Raw genomic sequence first — 24851 nt, forward strand, 5'->3', positions numbered from 1 at the left:
CATTTCCTGAGTGCTTTAACCACCAAGGCTGATTCTGTTTGCTAAAATAGAAATTCTTCTGGTATTCATTAGAAGTAGTAACACTGACTCTTGTTTTGGGTTTGCTTTTTCAGACCTCCTTCTGGATGACCAATGTGTATTTTAAGCGATTATATCGGAAACTTAAGCCTCCAACTTCCCGTTCATTCCGGCTGATAGCAACGCTTATAATGCAAAAAAATCACAATTCAGGGTCACACAAACATTACTCTTAAAACTTCCTAGATGATTGTAGTTGCTTTGGTTGTGTTCTATGCTAGCAGAAGCCTTTTTCAAGGTTTACTGCTGACTCTAGAGCACCACATTCCCCGTTTACTGGGAGTCTTGGGGGCTAGCAATATGGGAAACTCGTGTGTTTGCCGTGATGACAGCGGAGCAGAAGACAACGTGCAATCTCGGAGTCGGCAAACAGAGAACAGTAGAGCACACTTACCTGAAGCGAGAAGCCACCTAAGGGACCCTGTCCGTCCACCCAGGAGGGGTCGAGGGCCTCATGAACCAAGAAGGAAAAAACAGAATGTGGATGGGCTAGTACTTGACACACTGGCTGTAATTCGGACGTTAGTAGATAAGTAAGTACCTCCTCAAGGAGTAATCCAACATGAATGAAAATGTTCTTGTCTTCTCTCAAACTGTGACTCCATCCTCTCATCGATCTACACCTGACCCTCCCTGAAGCAGCTGCGTGTTTCCATCTGGAGGCTTAGGAGAGGAGCACCTTTCCTAGGTGACAGAAGTAGCTCCTGAGTGCTCAGGCACAGACTCTTCCAGGAGCTGAGGAGCTTTCTCGTAGTTCCTGTATGAGCCTACATCCAGGTGGGATGAGGAGCGTGCTCCATATTTCTTACCTGGCATAGATACACAGTTTAGGAAGTAATGAACACTCCAGAGTTTGGGAATGTCTGTCCTAAAAATTGGTGGTTGTGCAAGAATTCTGTTTTCAGGCTGTATTTACTTCCTTGGAGATGGTGAAGCAAAACTGAGAGCTTTGATCTTTGTTAGCTTGTATAAACAGACTGAGGTTTTCTTTCCAGTTAGAAGTCTGACTGCTTTTTGAAGACCGCATGTTGTGGCTGTTCAACTCATGATCCCGGTATTGCATTCCTTGCATGCTCAAAGCATCCACTAAGGGTGTGGGGGATATTTATGGAGTCATCAGCTTTTTTGGTTTTGCATTGCTTTCTACGAAACTGTACAAGGGCCTTAAAAATGCTGGGTTAGCTTAACCTAAAAGGTGATGAGCTGGGTGCAGGCTAAGAATTGGGAGGGAAGGCCTAAACATAAGAAACCCACTACTGTAACTTCACAGCTGGGATTTAAGGTGAGCGAGGTTCAGGATAAGTGAGTCTTGATTCATATACCTGATTTCTTACTCTGGAATGTGCCTGCAGAGGAGGAGTTTGCCTTCCTGCTGTGAAATGCTTTAAATGGAAATACCAGCACTTTTTTTTTTCCTGAACTTTTAAATCTAATAGGATTTTTTTAAAAATAGGTTTTATTTTGTGGTCTGTCTTCAAATCATTAAGTTAAAATCATGGCAAACTTTTCTAGAAAGTCTCTCCCTAATCTCTCATGCCTTCCCCTTTTCCCTAGGTTCAGCTCCTTAAGCTGTTTCACAACGCTTTTGTGCACAGCTGATCTGTTCCTGTGGGTCTCGCAGTCGGTTTCGTAATCTTGTAAGCACTTTCCTATGCTACTGAGCAACAATAGGCATAGTTATTTCACTGATCCTGGAGTCCTGTTTCTGACAAATTCCTTAATCTACTGTAATTTTATTTCATACTGACTGCAGTGAAATGCTTCCTAAGGCTCACATAATCACAGAGGTTGGAAGGGACCTCCAGAAGGTCATCGGCTCCAGCCTCCTGCTTTAAAACCCAGGTCTAGCTTGGAGCCAGGTGGCTCAGTCTTACCCAGTCAAATGTTGAGCGTCTTCAGAGTATGGAGATTCTCCACCTCTTTGGGGCCCTGTTCCAGTGTTTGACCACACTCCCGTGCTTTAAATAAGTACATATTTTTAAAAGTTGGAGTTTTACATGTTCCAGCACACCCCTGCTGCCTCTTATCCTGTAGCTGTGCACCTGCGAGAAGGGTCTGGCTCTGTCCTCTCTGCTCTTTCCAATAATGTAGTTGCAGTAAGATTTCCCCTCCCCTACCCTCTCGTAATGATGAACAAATCTATTTCTCTTAGCTTTTGTTTGTATGCCACGTTCTCCAGCCCTCGACCATCTCGGCAGCCTTCTGCTAGACACACTTGCTTACAGCAATGCCTTTCTCATCCTGGGGAGCCAAAAAGTGGCTGTGCTGATATCCTGGGTTCCCTTGATTCATATTAAGGCAGTTGGTAAGACACAACCTGTTTTATATCACAGCTACAAGTGACAAGTTCTTGCAGATAAGACAAAGACCTGTGGCTGTGAGTAACCGAGGGGCCTGTTCGTGAGACATATCTAAATATGTCTGGAAAAAATTAAGGAGTCTTTCTCCTAGACCTGAAGCTAATGATAGTCCTTTTTAGATTAATAGGAATGCTCACTTCGGGGTGGGGAAGAATCCCATCTCTGGAAATCTTGGTTTTCAGTGTGAGAGGCTGTAGGAATAAGTATGTTCCATTATTACCTGTTTCTCTTAGAGCCATTAGGGTTAGGATTTTTCAGTTTTGAAAATGCCACAACTGAAAGATATGGTAGGGAAGCTGACAGAGCTCTATGTCAAAATGTGCAAGAATAAGGTCAAAGTAAAATTAAACCATGTAAGTAACAGCAGGTTGGGAATACGGGCTTTGGTGTAATAGTAACGGGTTTAAACCGAAAGAAGGCAGATTTAAATTGGGTGTAAGGAAGAAATTCTTCATGGAGAGGGTGGGGATGCACTGGAACAGGTTGCCCAGAGAAGCTGTGGATGCCCCATCCCTGGAAGTGTCCAAGGCCAGGCTGGATGAGGCTTGGAGCAACCTGGTCTAGTGGAAGGTGTCCCTGCCCATGGCAGGGGGGTTGGAACTGGATGGGCATTAAGGTCCCTTCCAACCCAAACCATTCTGTGATTCTATAACAGTCCAAGGGATGGAAGGCAAAAAAACCTTTTTTTTTTTTTTTTCTCTGACAATCCATTTCCAAATTCTGTGCTGAAAATTAATAGATGGGGACACTGAGAGGAATGGTAAATTAAATTGTTAACACCACGACCTGCAGTGAACAGTTGCTTTCCCGGTTTGCTGCTTGTTTGGGTTTTCTTGACAGGCGTTTTGTTTGTTTTATCAAAAGTTCAGACCTAAAACACTTCTGACAACTGCTTTTTTCCTCTCATATCTAAAGAGAACTCCTTTTCCTTCTAGAAAGGAGTTAAGCTTTGTTTCCTAGCCTCAGAAGAATAAGTACTAATTTTTGGAGTTTATATGAGTGCTGCTTTACAAATTAAGAAACTGGCAAAATGACTGATTTGTTTCCAAATGAGGAAGCTGGGGATATTTGAAAATTAAGTGGTTAAAATGGCAAATCAGTGGGACAGAACTCGCCTTTGTTCAGTGCCAGTACTGCTAACACCTGCTCCCCGTGACAGAATCAGAAGTCTTGCTGATTAAAAATTTCCTCCATTTTCATCATAGCCTTATGGCATTTTTTTCTTCTTTCTTGGAGTCTTGACATCCTTTCTCTTGGGGTAATTCTGCTTGCATCATTGCGCTGCTTTTTCTGCTGGGGAGGTTAGTTTCCTGAGGAAAAGCAAAGACATGAGGGAGGATATTTATTTCCAATGTTATGGCAATATACGAATTTGTTTAAACTTCAGCATTTTCATGTGTAAATATTTGTCTGTGATTTATTTCGTAAGAAAAGCATGTATTTTAATCATATATTTCCAGTCAAAACTGAGATTTTTCTCTTCTTTTATAATTAATCCCTCCAAAGTAGGTAGCTTTATCTGCATGATTAATCTGTGATGACATTTTCTAAAATTCATCTGTATTTAGCATTTCTGGTTTCATTTCAGAGGCGTGTGACAGAAATGGAGTGTGGCACATATCATTCTAAGCCCGGGGTTAGTTCACAGTGCCTCGGCAGCACTGAATAAAGCATCTGGGACACGCTGCTGCATAAGCCCTTTTCTGGACCGGGAGATGCTTATTGAATAGGATTTTGAGCTCCTGCCTTAGGGGCTTTCCACAACAGTGCCTGCTCGGATAAGCACTGGCCGTAACTTCTTGCCGTTGTCCCACCAAACCAGATTGAGGAACTGATCTACTTGAACTTTGGTTTTCACGTCGGGAAGGGAATTGGGTTAAATATAGTCTGTTAAACTGCCTTAACTGTTTCTTACAGTTCTTGTTAATGAAGCTGAAGTCTGTGATGCTGTTGGGTGACTTGCCTTCCAGTTTTGTGGGATTTTTTTATATAGTTAGCAGAGAATTTCTGGGGGAAAGAAAATCATGATTAAGCGGTGTCCCTTGTGTACTGCTCTTTGTTCACTTCATGCGCTCTGACATGTAGTCTCATCACACACTCCGAGGAACCCTGCTAATGAACAGCACTACGCCTGAGCATTATGTTTAGCTTTTAGACTTGCAGATACAGATCACCATTTCATTTATCAGCCATTGTAGATGTGCAGATGTTGACTTTGAGCCAGAGAAAGGCTCAAATCCCATCTGTGTTTCAGATCTGAAAATGGCATTAGCAGCTTGCAGCCTGTGCAACTCCCTCTTGTTAAATACTTACTGGATTCATTTTCTGTCTGTGTATTATGTTGATGATCATGCATAAATTTTGACCTGTGTAATATCTCTTTCAGTGACCAGGAGCCTCCTTATTCAATGATCACGTTGCATGAAATGGCAGAAACAGGTATCAAGGCACTGTGGTGGGCGTTCAGTTGTGACTCCAAAGCAATAAAATCCCTCTCTTCTTTGCAAAGAAAAACACGCGCTAGCAGTGTGTACTACAGCTTGCTGTAGCTCTAGGGATGTGAGATCCAAAACTCAGTCCCGCTCTTCAGAAGCTTCACTGAGCTCACGGCATTTGCCTGAGTGTTTTTGAGCTCCGTTAAACTTCCCACGGTAACTCCCCAGGCGCAGCCAGCGGATGGCCACATTGTAATGGCATTAAGCCACAAGCTGCAAAGAATGTCTGTTTGCAGTAAGGCAGAAGCAACCCATCTATGTGCGTAGATGTGGTTTAAACCCACGTGCTCCGGTGTTGGCAAATACATACTTTTTGGTTTGGGTTTGCTGTCCCTTAGACCTCTGCTTTATGGATGTAGTTGTTCCAATCCTGTCCCTAAGTATTGCTGTAAGATGAGCTGTGTTTGTGCAAGGGCTGTTTTGTCTTTGTTACAATAGGAGAAATTCTCCCAGCGCAAGATCCCCAGCAAATTTCAGGTTTAGGTGAATTTTTGTCTTAGTGGAGTTGGTGCTGGTCTTAGAAAACATATTTCTATATCAAAACAAAATAATCAACCTGTTGAGATATTACAGCAATTCAGTAAAATGTTTTTCAGGGGAATGTGCTAACAAAACTCAAACCCCAGTGTGTTAACTTACACTTGTCATTGTTGAAGGGAGTGCCAGGTCTCTTCAACCTCACCCACTTGTATGCGGATACAGCCTCTGTATTTTCACTTCTAAGGGAACTGCTGTCTTGTAAAGCCAAATCTGTTTGCTTTATTAGTAGTTCAACATCTTGTGTGGATTGTTGTTTACTTGCAAGTAGAAGCCCTTGTCTACTCATTAAACAGTGAGAGCAGTTCCTTCTGAAAGCAAACTTTTTTAGACCACCAGGCATGGGATAAGCTCATGCAGTTCCTCTGAGGCCTGTGATACTTGAGGGAACTCGAGGAGAGTCTATGATGCTGGGCAGAAGAAATATTTCTTCAGTGTCATTGTGGATGCGGTTTTTAACACTTAAGAGTTAACGTTGGCCATTGAGCTCTTGCGTATCACAGTGGAACAAAGTGCCAGTCCATACTGGTCATGAGTGTTCTTTCCCGATGCCAGTGGGAACTAAAGGATGCTCTGGCCTGGGCAATGCTGTTCTCCAAACAATAGGGGTGTTCACTATTGGCCAAGCTGCTGTAAACTTGAATTTAAGTTACGGGGTTTTTTGTGGTGGGTTTTTTGTTTTTGTTTTTTTTTTTTTTTACTTTGAATTTAAACTTTTAAACTACTACAAACTAAGACATTGATGTTTTCCCTTTTTCCATGTGTCTGTAAACTCCCTGGGTAGTTTTGAGGATTTTTCAGTTCATGTTTATGGATATATCGAACGTTTCAGAACTGCAGTGTTAACTCTGAGCGTTGCTTCTCTTTTGTGGTTGACAGATGAAGGCTGGTTGGAAGTTGTCCAGTCTTTAATTAGAGTTATTCCATTAGAAGATCCCCTGGGACCAGCTGTTATAACGCTACTACTTGATGAATGTCCGCTGCCAACAAAAGTGAGTCTGAAGCGTATGTGCTTATCTGTGGCCGAATTTTGGTTGGTCAGGGTTGCCTCACCCACGGCAGCTTCCGGGTGGCTTGCACCGGTGGTGCAAGACTGTTAGCTGTTCAGATACTGGGTGTGACTTGCAACTTTGAGTAATTTGTGGTGACCTGGTATCTAATTGCTACTTAATCTTGATCTTTAAAGTTCCTTCCAACCTAAACCATTCTGTGATTAATGCTAGAAACACTGGGGGAGGAAGGGGAAGAAAGAAAAAACCCAGATAAATCTGTTCCATGGGGAAGAACAAGAGGCTTTTGGTCTTCAGCTGCTCGTCTTGCTGTCCTCTCCTGCCATGTGGCACGTGTGTGCTGTGCAGCGAGCGTGCACAGATGCCACAAAAGCAGTTCGAGTGCTGCCGTTTGTTCTTGGGTTCTGAAAGCTGCGCGTTTACAAGGCGCCACTGAGTTTGTTCCTGACCTGCGCATAAGGAATGCAACGCAAGCGGGTGTGTTAAGTTAAACAAATGACACTTTTAACCTATGAAACATCTAGGTACAGTTTTGGCAAATCTGAATACTTGTTTTACTGACCACTAATCTGCTTTTTTGGATGAAAAGATGGCCCGTGGTGTTCATCCTGTGGTGCAGGTGTTTTGGAGCCTCAAGCACTTCAAGATGCTCACCATTGTTGGATCCTTTCAACGTGATGATTGTACAGACAACTTGTCTGTCTTCAAGTGCTTGTCATGATCTCATTTCCTTGGAAATTGAGGATGACATCATTGCAGCTTTCACTTATTAATCTACTTCTTGTGCTGCCAATTTTAGTTTTCATGTTGCATTGTTAGGGATATAAAAAGCTGGTAGCTTTTTGCCTTACGTAAATGCATGAGTGGCTGGGGAGGTAGTCAAGCTCTCAAACTGCCAAAGTGTGCTTTTTCCTCTAGGCTACTCATTAAAGTCATCTGCGACTTGAACAAGCTAAATGTTGTATAGTGGCTGTCACATAAACTGCAAAATGATCTTGGAAACAAAGCTTTGACTAGAAATTTTGTCTGCTTTGAAAAAGAAATCGGGAAACAGAGACCACTGTGAATGTGACATAGGACAGGCGATTTTGTAACTTTTTGTTCAGCTATAGAATGTACTTGGCAATTCGATGGTTTGTTTTTCAAAAGCCACATGACTCTTCTTTAGGTACTTTAATTTTAAGGAGTTAGCTGTGGAATAGTTGACCTTAACACAAGATGAAAGGAATAAAAGGCCTGTTTCTGAGGTGCACAGAGGTTTTTTTCACTGTGCAATCTCTTTAGGGCATGAGGAGCTGAGTTGTGGGATCTGCTGGTCACGTGCAGCCTAATAAAGTGTTTGCTGCTGTTCATTTTCTTATTCAGGATAAGCTGAAGTTTTTGGGCTTAAGGGTTTTAAGTCAGTGCCCCACTTCTGTGACAGCTGGAGAATGGCAGCAGGCTGTATTTCATTTTCTGTTATTGTAGGCTATGAAGTCCATAAAGTTAAAATGCCAGTGCAGTAAACTGTTTATTCTATAAAGTCTTTATTTAACTCATAATAGTTGATCTTTGTGGCAGTTCTAATAGTTGCTAAAAGCATTATCAGAGCATGTAGAGAGTCTCTCATTTTAGTGAGGCTTTTCCATCCCAAGTCTGTGGCTCAGTTATCCTTTCTTCTTTCTCTGCTCTTCCCACTTAGCATCATTCCTGTTCATCGATTCTGGGTTTGAGGCTTTTCTTTTGGAAACATAACTGCTTGTCAGTACAAGCCTCAGACTCTAGCGCAGTAAGCTGACTGAAGTGTGGCTCAGAAAACAGTTCAAGAAGACACATACTCAACTTGAGCAGTGCTTTTTTTTTTTCCTTTTTCTCGAAATGATCTGCTGATAACTTCAATGTGAGGAGTTCTTCTCATTTAATTAGATCCTGGCCTGAGATTATGGAGTTTCAATCTCAATCAGCTGCAACTTTCATGAAGTCTGGAAAATTAAGGGGGATTTGGAACTTTTTTGGGGTGGGATTCTCCCTGTGGGATAACTTGTTCTGACTCTAGATTAACCCCGAACTATGAAAATGGAGTGTATGCTCTAGATCCCTCTTGAATTTTATCCATACCTTACTGCCTGAACAAAGCAAGACAAAGCATGGCATTGCAGATTTATTACCCTCACTGGTTACTTCCTAAATCAGTGTGACTACAGAAAGCCACTTACCCTCTCAAGAATATCACAACATCCTGTAAAGCTGGCAGCATCCTAAATTTACGATGGGGATGAGGGCTCTGTTTTTTGGGGGCACGTCTCTTTAGCCCTGAATTTTAAGGTCTAAAATAGCCCTTCTCCCTTGGAAAGGGTGTGGGTTTTAGGGCACTGGAAACAGATGGCAGGAGTGCCATATGCGCCTATGGGTATTGTTTGCTTTGTCTGCTGTTGTAGTTCCTGCTGCTGTAGGTAGTTCCCCTGTGTATGTCCAGAAGTGTCCCGAGTTGTTGATCACAACAATGAGCCGTACTGTGGTGGTAACTCTTAAAGTTACAATTCTTGGGTATGCTGAACTTTTTTTCCCATCTGTTCTTTATTACCATCTTATCTTAGAAGATAAGCATCCCATGCTGTCTGTAATGCGATGATGACTTTAGTAACAGAGTGTAAAACTAATTTGTTGTACTATACTGAATTAGGGGGAAAATTGTGTCTGTCAGGATCGTTGAAGGGATTTCTGATTTTTCTTTTACAGGATGCATTACAGAAGTTAACCGAAATATTAAACTTAAGTGGAGCTGCTGCTTGCCAGGATGCTTGTCACCCTGCCAAACACCGGAATACCACTGCAGTACTGGGCTGCTTAGCAGAGAAGTTAGCAGGTAAAGCCATGAGAGTCTTCTGAAAGCTTGTTTGGCTTGCCAAAGCACCTTCTGCCTTAGGACCCACCATGCAGACTAGTTCCAAAATGCTTTCCTGGAACTGAGTAATGTTCTGCATCGAGGGGAGATCTTGTGTGACAGAATCTACTGCTTGGTTAAAATGTGGAACACTCCCTAGCTTGGGTCTGAATGAGCCATTCACAAGCCCAGATACTTAAAAAGGTCCAATCCTTCTGATGCGTGGTTGGTGATTGTGGATGCGTGTTTGTTTATGGTGTATTGCCTTAGCACTGGTAATCGGCCTTCTCTCTAGGCCTGCCCTGGCTGCGTGTGGATTACTGAAAACACATAGTTCTTTAGCCAGGAAGCAGGAGTATCAAATTAATAGTCTTGGAGGCTGTATAGAAACAAAAAAGAAAGATGCTCTTTCTGCTAAATGTGTATTGTTCTATTGTAGTTAGCTGAAAGGCTTCCCTATTCTGTGTTACTTTAAAGAAAATAGCTGGGATTCTATTTTAAGTTGAATTTCTGCACATAAGTGTTTATTCCCTGTCATTTCTAGTACCCTGCTGGAAACTGATGATTAAGTTTCCAAAATCAGGTTTTCTCTCTAGTTTTTTGCTCCTTTTCTGAAAGCAGACAGGAAAAGGAGGAAAAAGTGATTGTCCAGTATCACCTAATAGTTATTAAAAAATAGTTTCAATATTTCTGTCCAAAAAAAGTAAAGAACAAGGGCAGGAAAACATTTTTGTACTATAATACTTCTACCCTGTTATACTAAGTCAAAATGAGATCCTGTATTTACTTTTGTCTTAGTGGACAGAGATCTCATTGTATCAGCTCAGCCAGGAAATCTGTTAACGCTGTGTTGGAAACCAATTGCAATTTGTTGGTAAATGGAGCTGGTCTTTGACTCTGGAAGTAAAGGGGAGCCAGTCTCTTTTGAAAAGTAATGAGCATGAAAATGCCAAGCAGAGGCTGGTGGAGCCTTACTTCAAAATCTCAGGAGTGTAGCTAGAACTCTGTACCCACTTACAGCAGGTAAACCGAATGTTTGTAACTTGCCAGTAACTAATTATTAAATGTGTGGCAAATATTTGGCTGTGAGCAATAATTGTTCTAAATTATAGTTTTGCTTTGCTGCGAAGTTCTTAGATGTTCTTTAATTTGTTGCCTTGTGTTTAAAAGATGTGCAATGATGACTATGGTAGTTCCCATGAATTGACTTAATTTTTCATGTTCTTGTAGGTCCTGCAAGTATAGGCTTACTCAGCCCTGGCATATTGGAATATTTACTTCACAGCTTGGTAAGCATCTTTGTGTCTATACATAGCAATTGTAATGCAGTTTTATTGTTGCGAAAAGTCAGGGTCGTGTTTGGTAAACACCAGTAATGTATGCTATAGAAAGAGACTCTGGAATCTCAGCTGAGATCTCCATCCTTGGAGATAATTAGAAGGTAACAGGAGATGTGCAATGAGCAGCCTCGTCGACTCAAACCAGCTCTGTACTGGAGGGTGGACTAGAGGAGCTTCGAGGCTCCCTGTCTACCTAAAGCGTTCCGTGACAGACTAACAGCTTTACCTGTCTGTCTCTGCTGGGTATTTATTAAATAACTTTTCTTACTTCCCATGTTTAGAACTTCCAGTCGCATCCGACGGTGATGCTTTTTGCACTAATAGCCCTGGAGAAGTTTGCACAAACAAGTAAGTATTCGCCTGACGCTGCTCTTAGCTGTCATACTTTGGTTTCTACTGCATGAGTGTCACTTGCTTCATCTGGTAACAGCTGTGAGCATGAGAGAGACTGGATTGCTAGAAACACAAATGTAGAAGAGAAATGGCTGTCCGCTTCCAGGCACAAAGAAGTATTTATTGCTTTAGTGACATCCCTCTACCCCTCAAAAGCCTTGAGGTATTTGCTGAAACTTGGGGCAGTCCTTCTCAGTCAGGAATTGCTGTAGAAGGACTAATGACATGAGGCCTCTGTCACTGAAGTAAATCTGTATTAGAGATGGAGAACAGCTACGATATAGGTGTTTGCAGGCAGGAAATTTACTGCTTTAATGACACCTCCCCCCCCCCCCCCCACAAACCCTTAAGAGATTTGCTGAAACTCAGTTTTTCTCTGCTTAGAAATTGCTAGATAAAGACTTACAACATGAGACCTTTGTTACTTGAAAGGAAATCAATGTGTATCAGAGAGATGGAGAAGAGCAGTGATCTGACAGTCCCTTGATGCAGCTCCGTTCTGGGAAGCACTATATCCGAGCGCCATGTTTGCTACACGTCTGCTTGGGAAAGAATTTCAGGCTGTTTGTAATACTGTAGTTTGAAGGTGGGGGAGGAAGTTCTACTGCGTTTGTAGGATGTTACTGTTTTTAACTAAACTTACCCCTGGTTTATAGCAGTTACCCTTTTTTGTTCTTAAATTGCAGGTGAAAACAAAATGACAGTTTCTGAGTCATGCATTAGCGACCAACTGATCCTGCTAGAGAAATGGACGGATAATCCAGACTATTTAAAACGCCAGGTTGGATTCTGTGCCCAGTGGAGTTTAGACAATCTGTGTAGGTATAACAAGGGGACGGACTCGCTTAATATTGATCGCTTATCCAAAGAGATGGAGGATTACTCTGTTTGCTTTGTGTAAGCACTTACTGTAAACATACCTGACTGCATTTGTAATCACTCTCCTTCAAAAAAAACCAGGGGGTTTGGGGGGCAAATAAATCCAATGTAATTGCATGGGAAGGAAACTTCAGCAAGAAGGAAAATGTTTGTGGAAGGAAGTGGTTTGTACACTGCAAGTTAGAGCTGCAATGAAAATTCTTCTCTGCACCCTATTTCCTGTAACCCACACTTCAGCAGACGTGCTGAGTAGCTCAGTAGCACAGCTCTGTCTCTCGGTGGAACCGCTGGATTACTGACACATCCTGGTGACAGTCACTCCTGGGATCAGACCCCAGCAGTGCACAGCCTCAAAAATTATTGAAGACTTTTTTTAAAGTCAAGATAAAATCTTGTGATCAAAAGTGAAAAGTGTTTGAAGCACTTTGATTTTTAGGATAGATCTAGCAAATTCACTTCTTTAGTTGTGACTTGGAAGGGGCTGCCCAGGGAAGTGGTGGAGTCACCATCCCTGGAGGTGTTCAAGGAGCGCGTAGATGTGGCGCTTGAGGACATGGTCTAGGGGGTATGGGAGTGCTGGGTTGATGGTGGGACTGGATGATCTTATAGGGCTTTTTCAACCTCAGTGATTCTGTGATTTCAAGGGGCAGCAACCCTAAGGACCTTGTTTCTAATGTCAGCTGTGTTTAGTAAACATCTGTGTAATTGTGGTAGCAAGTTTGGGTTATATGAAGGGTAGAAAAGCTCTGATTTGTAAACTAACATACACGTGGCAGCAATTTGACACCTGGCAAGAGAAATGCTTCTGATCCTTCCGTGTGAAAAGGGGATGCAGGGAAGAAGGAGCAGCTTTAACTCAGCCACCTGAAAATGACAGGGAAAAAATTTAAATCCGTGTTTTCCCTTTCTCCTTCTTCCCCATCCCCAAAATCATATCCGTTGTGATGAATCAGAAAAACTCTGCCCAACTGGATGTACAAATACAATGGTAAGTTCCTGAAACAGTGGCATCTTGCTGCGAACTTGGATGCCTTACGTTGGCTGTGGGTTTCCTGGAAGTAGTAATCGGGCTGTAGGAGCTCTGGTCAGAGGTATAGGTTGTGCTCTGATGCTTAGAGGATATTTAACGCACCGTGTATCGCCATTGATGCTGTTTTCGTGCAGGCAGAATGTCAATGTTTCATTCCCTTATGCCAAAAATCAACGGGATCCTAGAGAGATTGATTGCCACTGTGTGAAATGTTTAGAAGAATGTTTTGCTGCAGCAGTGATTAAAACCAGCTTTATTTTGCAGTTTTAAAAGAAGGCAGGCAATTTACGTATGAGAAGGTTGACTTGACCAACATTAGGGCTATGCTGAACAGTAATGACGTCAGCGAATACCTGAAGATCTCGCCGCATGGGTTAGAGGTGAGATACCATTTCATGGCTTCAACCTAGAAAGGAGCCTGAAGAAAAAGAAAGGTTTAAACTATTTTTGTTTGTTACTTCCTCCTGTGATTTCCTAGAACGAATCAGAATTCTCTGCCAGCTTTGTATGGCAAACTTGCTTTGTCAGAGGGTTGTAACGCCACTGTGCTGATCTCGATGGTAAAAATGTTCGTAGTAAAGTAATGCCTGTGCCCCAAAACTTGAGAAAAGTGAGGAGGATGCTTAAGCATCTGCTGGCTTTTCACTCATTTTGACTAAGATTGTTCACAAAGCATAATTCCTATGGCTTGTCTTGTCCAGTCCTGGAAAGCCCATAGCAGTAGGATTTTTGTCTCAGCAAAATTTTTCTTATTTTTATTTCCTCTTACTTTTTCTAGAAACTTGTTTGACTAATTATAGATTAATTTTCTTGATTTAACATTGAATACCTGTCAGTCCTCTGTACCAGGAGTCAACTAACAACCAATGGCTTAGTCTTCCTGTCTTGGTTGTCTTAGCCTTTAAATCTTTAAATTGACTCTGTCAGCTCTCTACTTCCCACCCCCCTCCACCCCCGCTGTGGTTTACCACTGAACGACTTTCAGTCTTGCCTACTCGCTACTTTGTGTGACAATTACTGCTATAAGGAGAGGTCGCTTTCTGTCCCAAGTGCCTCTAGAATTGTGTTGGTGTATTCTTCTATGCAAGAAACTTTGGTCCAGGGAAGAAACGCTAATTCTGTAGAAACTTTAATTCTGGCTTCGGTTTTGGCAGGCTCGATGCGACGCATCATCCTTTGAGAGCGTTAGATGTACGTTCTGCGTTGATTCCGGAGTTTGGTACTATGAAGTGACCGTCATTACTTCAGGAGTGATGCAGATAGGATGGGCTACCAAAGACAGCAAATTTCTCAACCATGTGAGTACATGTCCTGTCATCCAGCCGATGATGTAACTTCAGTGTTTTTTCTACTTACAACACCTATGAAAATACCTCTGGTTATTTTGTGGGAGTAACTGAGCACCTGTGTGTTTCTGTACATTTTTTTGGTACTTGGGTGGAGCTATTTTTGCTGCATTTAGCGGCACAAGAAAAGGCTGTGTTGTCATCGCTGCAGACGGACACTTCGCACAAGTCGTGTGTAGCTGCTGGCAGTGACAGCTTGTAGCCGAGTTGCTGTTGTCTGGAAGCTACAGGGAAATGGCTTCTGTCTTGCGGCTTAGTCTCTTCTTGGAAATTCTTGAGATAACAGCAGTGGTTACTGCCTGTTCTCGTGAAGTGAACAACTGCTCACTAGGAGCTAGCAGATTATCATGCGCTCACTTTTACACAGGTCACAAAGCAGCCACTTGATTACCCTCTTTAACATGCTTTCCTATTAAATTAACTTTCACAAGGGAAGTAATTATTTAAATTGACTGGGATAGTGTGGTATCATTGGGTCTGCTGGTAGCAGTAATATGGTACAGTTTGGGTATGTGGCAGCTTCTTTGCAATTAAAAATAAGGATTACAGAAAGATTTTTAACCCTTTTCCTTTTTTCCTTTATTCTGACAATACAGAACAAGTACACTGTCTTATTTTATAGTTTGCTTTGCTCTCCCTCTCATTCAGATGAATATCTTATTTTTACTTCTAAGTATTCTTCCTCCTACTATTTGGTTTTAACATTACGTACTTACTAGCCTTAAAGGAAAATGTGCCGTGCGCACATCAGGTCCAAACTTATGGTCAAGGAATAATCTGAAATGTTAGTAGAGATGGTTGGATGAGGCTTTGAGCAACCTGGTCTAGTGGAGGATGTCTCTGCCTGTGGCAGGGGAGTTGGAACGGGATGGTCTTTAAGGTCCCTTCCAACCCAAACCAGTCTGTGATTCTCTGTAACTAGGTAGTCTTTCTTCTGAAATCTTCATGGTAACTCTGTACAGCTGTTGTAAACTCAGTATGCTGTAAGCCTATTTGCTTCAGTATTTCCGTTATATAAAAGAAAGCATGATGGCCACAGCCAAAAAACTTGTGTGCTTCAACTTAGAGAAGACTTTCCATATTATCAACCTTCCAAACTTGGATTAAAATCCATTAAAGTGCAAGCTAGAATTTCAGTATAAATGGTGTGTATGGCCCAGCCCACCGCCACAGACTGACATGGAAATACAGGGCTGGAATTTTAAGTTGACACTTCTACTGGCTGAGCCTCAGTAAGGAATGTACCTGTAGCCTTACTTTTATTGTTGTAATTGCATGGTTTTCTGTTCAAACTAGGAATTTAATTTAGGAGAAGAATTTTATATAGATATATATATTTATTTATTGTAGAGATAAGCAGTTAAAACTGCTCATTTCTGATTATTATAGAAAAAGTCATTCTGCAGCTGAGTCAAATGCAGAAGCTAATATGAAGATAGGCCAAATACATGTGAGTAAATATTGATGGTGGGTGGTATGAGAGAAGTACATCAAGGAGATGAAACAAACACCAGTGGCAGGAAACCCAGAAGGAATGGGAGAGTAGCTTTTTGTCACCATTTAACTTAAGTCTTCCCGTGAGTTCAGTGGTCTTGCTCCATTTTTTTTCTAATTATTAATGTAAATAATATTGTCCTCCACTGTGTCTCTACATCACATCCAAAGTCCAGTCCCACGTTTCTAGCATGGAATTGCAAGTGTGATTTAAATTTTAAGAAAACCAACCAAAGAACAAAACCAAAACAACCCACAACCAAAAAAAAATACCATACAGAGCTGTCCTGAGCACAGGCACTGTCGACACTGAGTGTAATGGAAACTGTTTGAAATAAAAGGCTGTGTGTCTGCCTTTAGACTGCTAAGAGGCTTAAAAGATTTTTCCCACTTAGTGTTAAGGAGCTTGGTGAATGTGCATTTTTCTCTCTGTGCTTCCTGTACAAGGTATGAAAATAGGAGATGTAGCATCTGTGGGCAGGATGATTTTCTGTTGCTATACCTATGGTTAAATGCTACTGTTTAAGTTCACCAGGTGTTGTCTGCCAGAAATGCAATGATATCTTCGGGGTAGCTCACAAACACAGCCATCAGAGTAGCCATCTGCTCTTTATTTACAGCATGTGTAACAAAAAGTCTAGTCCTAAATATGACATTAAACACCCATTAGCTGGGCTTAGCTTTAATTTGGGACATCTGAGGCTCGTCTAATCGGTATTTTCACCCCAGACCATGCTGAGCACGAGGAAATTATCTTCCATAATGCTTTTGGGTTTCACGTTTGTGCTCTCCTGCAGGACAGGTTCTGTGCTACCTGAAACTTGTAGTTTTGCATTTGTCTTAGACCCTGGGACCATCACTTGATGACCTCTTCACAAATTGAGGGAGGCTGGCACTGAAAGAGGCGTGATGTGCAACAGATTCAGTGAAGGGACTAGGGGTTTGCTCCCTTTCTCTGAACGGTCTGTTCTGGTTGCACATGTCTGTCTTGGGGGAGAAGGTATTACAAGTCTGGAACTGGGATGTCAAGATAAGAGTGGTTACACTTCTACGTTGATTTTTTAACATGCAAAATAATAGCTATTTGGGTGCTAGCCTTCTAATTTTTAAATGGTTCAATAGATGGGAGTGATTTGAGCTCTCAGAGAATGAACACCACTTTGGAGGCAATACCCTCTTCTTCCCCCCTCCTCACCCCAATAAATCCCTTTTGATGTGACAATGAAACTAAGACTAGTTTGGAAAAATCACCTTTCCGGGGTGGGAGAAACCCTTCCTGCTCTTGGATGAGTGGAGGATGATGGAGGAATGGCTGGAGACTGAAATGCTTTACTCTTTTCCTGAAGGAAGGTTATGGCATCGGGGATGATGAATACTCCTGTGCATACGATGGCTGCCGGCAGCTGATTTGGTATAATGCCAGAAGTAAACCACATTCCCATCCCTGCTGGAAAGAAGGTATTCAGTCCGTCTTCTGCTGTTCATCCTACCTGGATGTCCGAGTAGGATATTTCCTCTTGCAGGTGTCTAGAAAGCAGTTTGTTAGTAATTGCAAACAGAGCAGTTACTGCCTAATCCTGATGATACTAAAGGCTTAATAATTATTGTGCCTTTACTAATATTCGCAGTGGGTTAAATGTATAAGTTGGGCACCACACTCTTGTTCCACAATCTGTGTAAAGAGAATATTTTTGGTTAAATGCTTTTTCTTTCATAGGCAGAATACAAACTGTAGCACCAGTGAATGTTGCCAGACACTTACTCATAAGATACTTCTCCAGATGTTTGTAGCCCTACAAAACAGGGTTGAAATCTTCCTTCCTGGGTTGAAAGAGTTATTTTAAAGAATGGAAAAACACTTGATCTCTGAATTAGCCTTTTTTTTTTTTTAATTATTATTACATTTAAGGAACAGGATTTGTACTGTCTTGCTTACTTTAAATTCTTGGATGACTACTTGGACAGTAAAGTTCCGTTTTTGATCTCGGCTTTGAAATCTTGGTCGGAGTCTGTGCTTGCCATGCACGTATGACCTGTGCCTTCCATTAAAAACTTCTCCCAAGGATGGCTAAATTAAAACACTTCTTAAAAATAAATAGAACAAGCACATTAGAAACCTAAGCTATAGCAAGTATGTGGTCTGAGGATATCTTCAACGGGTATAAAATAGCCAAGGAGAGGCAGAGTGCAGCTTTTTTCTGGCTTGAGCAAATACTCTGCAATACTTCTGCAACTGTATAGACTGAAATACCTTTTTTTTTCCTACTATTTTGTCCTTTTTTTTCTTCAGTTACTGTCTGCATCAATGTGTTTTCCTTTATGCTTTTGCAAACAGTTCCTTTTAAGTGAGACATATGTGAGACTTAAGGCATATGTGATATTTAAAACAATAACCGTTTCAACAGTTGGCATTTAACAGAATTGAAATCTCTAAATTATTGTTGTTTTGCATGTAAGGAGACACAATAGGATTTCTACTAGACTTGCAAGAAAAGCAAATGATCTTCTATTTAAATGGAAACCAGCTTCCTGCCGAGAAGCAAGTATTTTCATCTGCTGTGTAAGTATGTGCTCATCTGGAAGGACAGTGACCTGTATGGATAATTGTTTTAATTACATGAAGTGTTTGCCGTTGGTGATGTAAACTCATATTTGCTTCCCTGAAGCAATCGTTAAGCAGGTTTCCCAATTGAAAGTTGCTTAGAAATCGCTGAGAAGGATATAATTTTACAGGTGGATTTTGGGGTTCAAAATAAATACTTTGGACCTTCCAAAGCTAGGTTCAACTCGATGTTTGCTGCTGCCAAACTAGAATGAGGCTGTAGCACAGGTGAACGAATTTTGGTAGTGCTTGAGAAATTTTTGACCTCTTCAGACATAAAGCCTAAGTCCTGTAGGTGCTGAAGAGTGCGTATTGCTGTGCTGCCGTTCACTGGGGCCAGCTCCTGTAGTAGCAGATTGAATAGTCACAGAGGACATGTCCCTCTGTAGCGTTACAGAAAGGTGTTAGGCTTGTTTTCCCAACTCTGTTAATTTTAACACATGGCTGACCCCTCTGACTCTCATGGAGAAGTTCAGCCTTTTGGTTCTGAAAAGAAAAGCTGCTGTGGTACTTGAGAGCTTTTACTATACAGCTTAATTAAACATTACAACACTTTGTAAATTAATACTACTATGTTAATCATTTCATGTTTTCTCTGCAAAATGAAAAATGCAAGCAAAAATAGTTCAGTTCAAAGAGTTGCAGAGTTTGTCTATCCAGTTTGCAGTACTCTGTTTTTGTGTGGAGTGTGTCATTTATATACTCGACAGACTCTGTTACTTGGGTAGAACGTAGAGTATTCCCCCCAGGTTAGGTAATTACTCAGGCACTTTCAGTAAATAAAGCTGAAAGAGGTGATAATTGTGGTGTTTCTACAAGGTGGCTGTGAACAGACAGCTGTCCTGGGGTAATCCTGCAGGGGCAAGGAGGAACAGATGGGCGCTGTGCTAAGAGAGCTCAGACCTGGATTCATCCTGCACGGGTCCCACGCAGCAAGTGGACAAGCGTTACAAGTTCCCCAGGCTTGCGCCTGCTCAAATAAAGCAGCAGGAGCGGTGGACGTGGAGGTGTCCCTTGCAGTGGTACTGCTCCTCACAGTCTGCTTGACAGCAGTTGTTTGAAGGAGAAACGCTTTTTCTGGTGGTGAAGGAGGTATCCGAGGGGATCAGCGTAAAGAGGATCAGGTTGTGGGCTGTTCCGATATGTGTCTGCTCTTAGTGCAAGTGTGACTAATCCTAGTTGTAGAGTAGGCAGCCTTTGTTGGCTGACTGAGTAGTTAATTCAGGTAAAGGCTGATGGCAAATTCAGAAGTTGGTAACTAAATAAGAGAAGTATGTGCAGCTGAAACTGGATGTGTTGGAGGTTTTTCTCCCAGTTAGTTGTAGAGCATTACTAGTGAAGGAACTTGCCTCTCTGTTTCAGGGTGTATTTTTGTCTGGTAATAATTGTAAGATGTCTGGAAAGCTCTACTATTAAGTCGTTCTAAAATATCTGTTGTTCATCATATTGCAGATCTGGCTTTTTTGCTGCAGCTAGTTTCATGTCCTATCAACAATGTGAGTTCAACTTTGGGGCAAAACCTTTCAAGTACCCACCATCAATGAAATTTAGTACCTTTAATGATTATGCCTTTCTGACAGCAGAAGAGAAGATCATTTTGCCCAGGTAATCCTCCTGTCCACTTGGACCGTGTTTGCATATGGGGAAATAAAATGCTTTGCTTCCGAGTTGCATAGTCTTACGTTGTACTTGGCAAAGTTACCTTTTACGGGCTCATGCCTCCAAAGGTCCCTTGCAGAAAAGGATTAGACCATAGGCTCCAGTGCAACTTAGTGAGTAAGGCAGGAGATACGCAACTAAAATCCATTGAATTAAAACTATTTTTGTAAAATGAAAATTAACCAGTACTGCACAGCAAACTGGTTTTAGCATAAGTGCCTCCTGCCATCTAAGAATGATTAGGTTTGTTGAGGAGGTGTAGTCTTAATTTAATCTTAAAAAAAAAAAAGGCTTATTTAAAATTGACCTAATTTGTGATGTTGGCAGTGTGGAGGTACTAATGATTGTAAAACTTGAAGTTCTCCTTTTTTTTTTCTGATCCAGATGAGCGTTTCTCAATTTAAGAACAGTACCGACAAACATTATGCAAATTTAGAAGTGCTTTCCCACCTAAATATAAATCAAGCCAGATAGAAACAGGCTTGGATGGATTTTTCCTTACCTTACCAGATTTCTGGCAGGAATGAAAACTAATAGCTTTTCTGGTTTAGGTCATGAGTAACAATTTACTGTACCACAAACAGTAACAGTATACTGTGTAATCTGGGATATAGCGTGCCCTGGATTTGCAGCTGTGCTGGTTTTAGTTGGGATAGAGTTAATTTTCATCCCAGGAGCTGGTGTGAGGCTGTGCTTCGGGTCTGGCTAAACCGCAGCAGCAGCTTTGTCTGAAGTTGGCCCTCTAGAGCGGTGCTGACGCACAGGGTTGAAGTAATCATGTTACACCTATTTAAGTGGGGGTGAGGGGTTTTGGGGGTGGGTACCCCGTCTATAATCAAATTCAGAGGCTGGTTTATGAATTATCTGTTTGATCAAATGTGCTTGAGGTACTTTGTGTTTAAGAAGAATCACAATTTGGCAGAGTTTGAGGCTTGTGATACTGTGTTTGTGCAGAGAAACTCAAATGCAACTTGCAAGACCACTGTGTACTTATGTAGAGTAATTTACACCTGGTTGTGACTGCAGGGCCTTGAAGCCAGAGTCTGATTTAATCCCTTAAGGTGACCCGTTGGTTACCGTTAATGGTCAGCCCCCTTTTCCCAACTGAGTGTTCTTCTGTCTTATTAGTGTCACGCCCTAGATGAGGGCCTTCGCAGTTTTTGGCCGATGATCAGAGGTGACTGTTGGTGTCATTCTGCCCCTACCCTTGCCGTGTTTAGCTGTGAGAGCTGTTACTTGATTGAGCCAAAAGGTGCAGAGAGAAACTGGGGGAAACTGGTTTCCTCTTGGGGCCTGACTGGAAAACATTGGCCTCCTGTGGCCTGTTTTGTACATGACAGCACTGAAAGGCTGCATTCAGGGTAGGACACTGTTGCTCTTTGTGTAAATAAGGATCATCCCTGCCCTACAGCCTGGACTAAGCCAATCCTTAAATTAAGAGATAGTTTTGATCTTAAAAATGATAGGAAAAAAAGGCAAGGGCCTGAGCAGGCCCTAATCACCCATCACAGGACTTAGCACGACTAGGTGAGTTTGTTGAATTCAGTGCATCTGGTGTGGGGCGCAGTCTGGGCTAGGCACATCGCCCTGCCCTTCAACAGTTCTGGTGTGTCGTCTGCGTGTCCCAGGTCTGAAACGTCTTGTGTCACCGAATTGGGGGGTGGAGAGTGAGTGTTACCCTTTTACTGTCCTTATGGCCGTTGCCATACTGGGCTGTTGATTTCATTTTCAATTTCTGTTCTTTTAAACTGTGTTACAGCATTATGGGATTTCTGAGTTTTGTTGATACATGGGTTTGTGTGGTGCGTTTTTTCCTCTTAACTCTTAAAAGAAAACAGATACTAAAGAACAATTTTTTTGGCTAGGGGAGCTAGAAAAATTGTGATCTAACACATTCTTTGTCCCTTTCTGACAGACCAGAGTAGGGAGTTAGAGACAGTTTTGAATGTTTTACAAGGGTCTGTAGTGACAGGACAAGGGGTAACAGGTTTAAATTGAAAGTGGGGAGGTTTAGATTGGATATCAGGAAGAAGTTCTTTCCGGAGAGGGTGGTGAGGCACTGGGACATGTTGCCCAGAGAAGCTGTGGATGCCCCATCCCTGGAAGTGTCCAAGGCCAGGCTGGATGAGGCTTGGAGCAACCTGGTCTAGTGGAAGGTGTCCCTGCCCATGGCAGGGGGGTTGGAACTGGATGATCTTTAAGGTCCCTTCCAGCCCAAACCAGTCTATAATCTCTGGGTGTATTAACCCTTCTTTTGTGGGAAGTTATGATCGCTGTTGAGTAGCATGGACAAGTGTTGCATTGGTCATGATGTGATACTCAGGGTAGTAACAAATCTATTGTTTTGAGTCAAATTAATATGTATGGGGGTTCTCTCTCTCTCTTCAGGCACAGGCGCCTGGCGTTGTTGAAGCAAGTGAGTATCCGAGAGAACTGCTGCACGCTTTGCTGTGATGAGGTAGCAGACACGGAACTTAGGCCGTGTGGACACAGGTAAAACCTTAAAAACAACCCAGAACCAGAGAAACAGGAAAATGTGTGTTTGATGTTCAGCTTATGGGAGATTAGATACAGTCCCTGCTTAGCTTGATTGACTCCCCAGCATAAAGGAAATAACCCCTGTTTTGATGGATGCAACAGAGGTTAAGCATAGTATTCCCACTGTTCCCCTCACCCTAGATATGAACAGGTTTAATCCCTAATTGTGGGTGTATATGGAGTTGGGGAAGTACTGTGGCTACCAAGTCTTAATTCCCTGATATCAAAGGTATCACGGTGAGTACTTGGTTAGTACTGGTGAAATCCAAATCACATGAGAAGAGCAGAAAATTCTCTACATGCTCAAATGCTCATTAAATGTTCAACAAATGGATTGTCTCAAGTCACAAATTCATCTAGAAGCTAAAAATGGGACAGCAGTATGAGTAATACCGTAACAGCACTTTGCTTTGACTTAAGCAGCCAGTTCCTTAGTGGTTTTGAGCACTTGTGGAAGCAGCCTTGCCATAGGTCTTCTGTCTGGATGCCGCAAAGATAGAGACAGGTCCGCTGTCCCTCAACAGGAATTGGGGACAGCTTCATGCAGGCACTGGGGCAGCTGTTCTCCAGACCAGAGCAGTGTTGAGATGAACAAAAGCATGTGGGTGCGATCCCAACCAGCTGCACTGGCCGTTCCAGGTCTGGAAGGTGCTGGGCAGCAGGAGCTCCTCCCAAAGCCTGTGGACCCGCAACACTGGACTTGCAATTCCTGACCTCCACACTGACAGATTTACCTTGGCTCTGTTTCTAGCAGGCTGACTAAACTGCTTAATGCTTGGATTTTTTTGTTTTCACTTAGTTTTTCATACTGTAAATGCAGGCTTTAACTGATTTTTTTTTTCTTCTCCTTCAGTGACCTGTGCATGGAGTGTGCCTTGCAACTGGAGACCTGCCCGCTGTGTCGACAGGAAATACAGACGCGTGTCAGACAGATCTCTCACATTTCATGACACACGTGGAGAAAGCCCACAGACTTGTTTTTAAGGAACTCCAACCAATACTGAAAGGGGAAAGCATCTCTAACCAATGTTAACGCACATAGAACCATAGCCACGGCCAGATTTCATGCTAAACTGTAATCTGTTTATCTTAAAAATGAAATCTTTAATAAGCTATTTCAAGTTGCCGGCAACGGGGACTGGTTTCCGCTGTAAGGAGAGCTGGTAGGTCATCGGGCTATGGCTATGGGTTCCTCCAAGCAAGACCCTAGGAGAGTATCTCTTCTTCCCCCTTCTCGCCTGTCGCAAGTGCTGAAAAAGTTTGCACTGGAAGTACACATACGATGCGGTTTAGAAAAGAAGATAAAAAGTATCTCCTAAAACAGGGCCGTTCAGTCTTGTGCTGGAAAGTCTCTATTTTTGGCAGAAGTCAGTGCTCTAAAAAGAGAATGCCAATGTTTTCCCGTTTAATGTAGCCTCCTGCTGGTCAGAGACTCTTTATTTTCCGACAGTGGATATTAAACTGCTCAAAGACTTTATCTGGACACAGACTGACTTGAAAAGACAGTGTGGAGACTGTAGAGAAACTCACTTGTTTTAATAACTTGGTGATTCCAAAGAATGTTCTGATTTGTTTTTAAACGTTAAAAGATCGGTGGTATTTTCCAGTACATAATGTTTCTGATGCTTTTAACTTCAGTACCCACATTTTTTTGTGAGGATATAATTTTCAGGAGGTATTCTTAACTAATTATAACGCTGGACTGGAATTAATTTGATATTCTGGGTATTTTTTAAGCTATCATTGAACATCTTTTTTAATCAGTGTTGTTTTTGAAAGTTATGTTCACTTTGGAAATATTGAGCTGTCTTAAAAGATTGGAGAATTCTGGGCCAGTTTATTTAAAAAAGGTTATTTGGATAGCAAGTTTGGTCTTATTCTGTGTCTCGTTAAAAATGCACCTTGCTTGCCACGTGTCAGCCCTGCTCTGAGCAGGTTTGGGGCCACAGTTCATATTTTTGATAGGGATCATACAGTGGGAATCTCTGCTCCAGTTCAATTACACATTTGTGATGTTTGTATGTTAAGGATGCATTTCAGCAGGCAGCTTTTGACTGGTTTACTAGGTTTCTACAAGGAATCAGGGTTCACAGCTGGTGTTGGTGAAGTAGCACAAAAACTGGTGGAGTTAATGCTTATTTTGCACCAACTGAGGATACGACTCGCTCTCTTCCAAGACTTGTACAGGTCGCTTTTGGTTTTTTAAATTGTCTGGCTACATAGTAGA

General features: G+C 42.1%; 1 protein-coding gene across 1 annotated transcript; it reads left to right on the forward strand.

The window, feature by feature from the left end:
* The first annotated feature begins 264 nt into the window (after positions 1–264).
* On the forward strand, positions 265–24097 carry RSPRY1 (ring finger and SPRY domain containing 1). The gene is made up of 14 exons (XM_010154179.1): positions 265–611; positions 4825–4877; positions 6350–6462; positions 9199–9325; positions 10574–10632; positions 10965–11031; positions 11763–11894; positions 13250–13365; positions 14140–14283; positions 17172–17283; positions 18283–18385; positions 19880–20032; positions 22475–22579; positions 23478–24097. Exons 1-14 carry the CDS (start codon positions 265–267, stop codon positions 23572–23574), a joined length of 1728 nt encoding a protein of 575 aa, XP_010152481.1. The 3' UTR covers positions 23575–24097.
* Positions 24098–24851: the final 754 nt, after the last annotated feature.

This window comes from Eurypyga helias, unplaced genomic scaffold (genome assembly GCF_000690775.1).
Source record: "Eurypyga helias isolate BGI_N326 unplaced genomic scaffold, ASM69077v1 scaffold34696, whole genome shotgun sequence".
Taxonomy (NCBI): Eukaryota; Metazoa; Chordata; class Aves; order Eurypygiformes; family Eurypygidae; genus Eurypyga; species Eurypyga helias.

Bases quoted from the DNA above. Each gene is read 5' to 3' on its own strand.
- RSPRY1 (XM_010154179.1), top strand. From the start codon at position 265: ATGATTGTAGTTGCTTTGGTTGTGTTCTATGCTAGCAGAAGCCTTTTT. The intron at 612-4,824 runs GTAAGTACCTCC...TATCTCTTTCAG, and splicing joins ATTCGGACGTTAGTAGATAA to TGACCAGGAGCCTCCTTATT. The intron at 11,032-11,762 runs GTAAGTATTCGC...CTTAAATTGCAG, and splicing joins GGAGAAGTTTGCACAAACAA to GTGAAAACAAAATGACAGTT.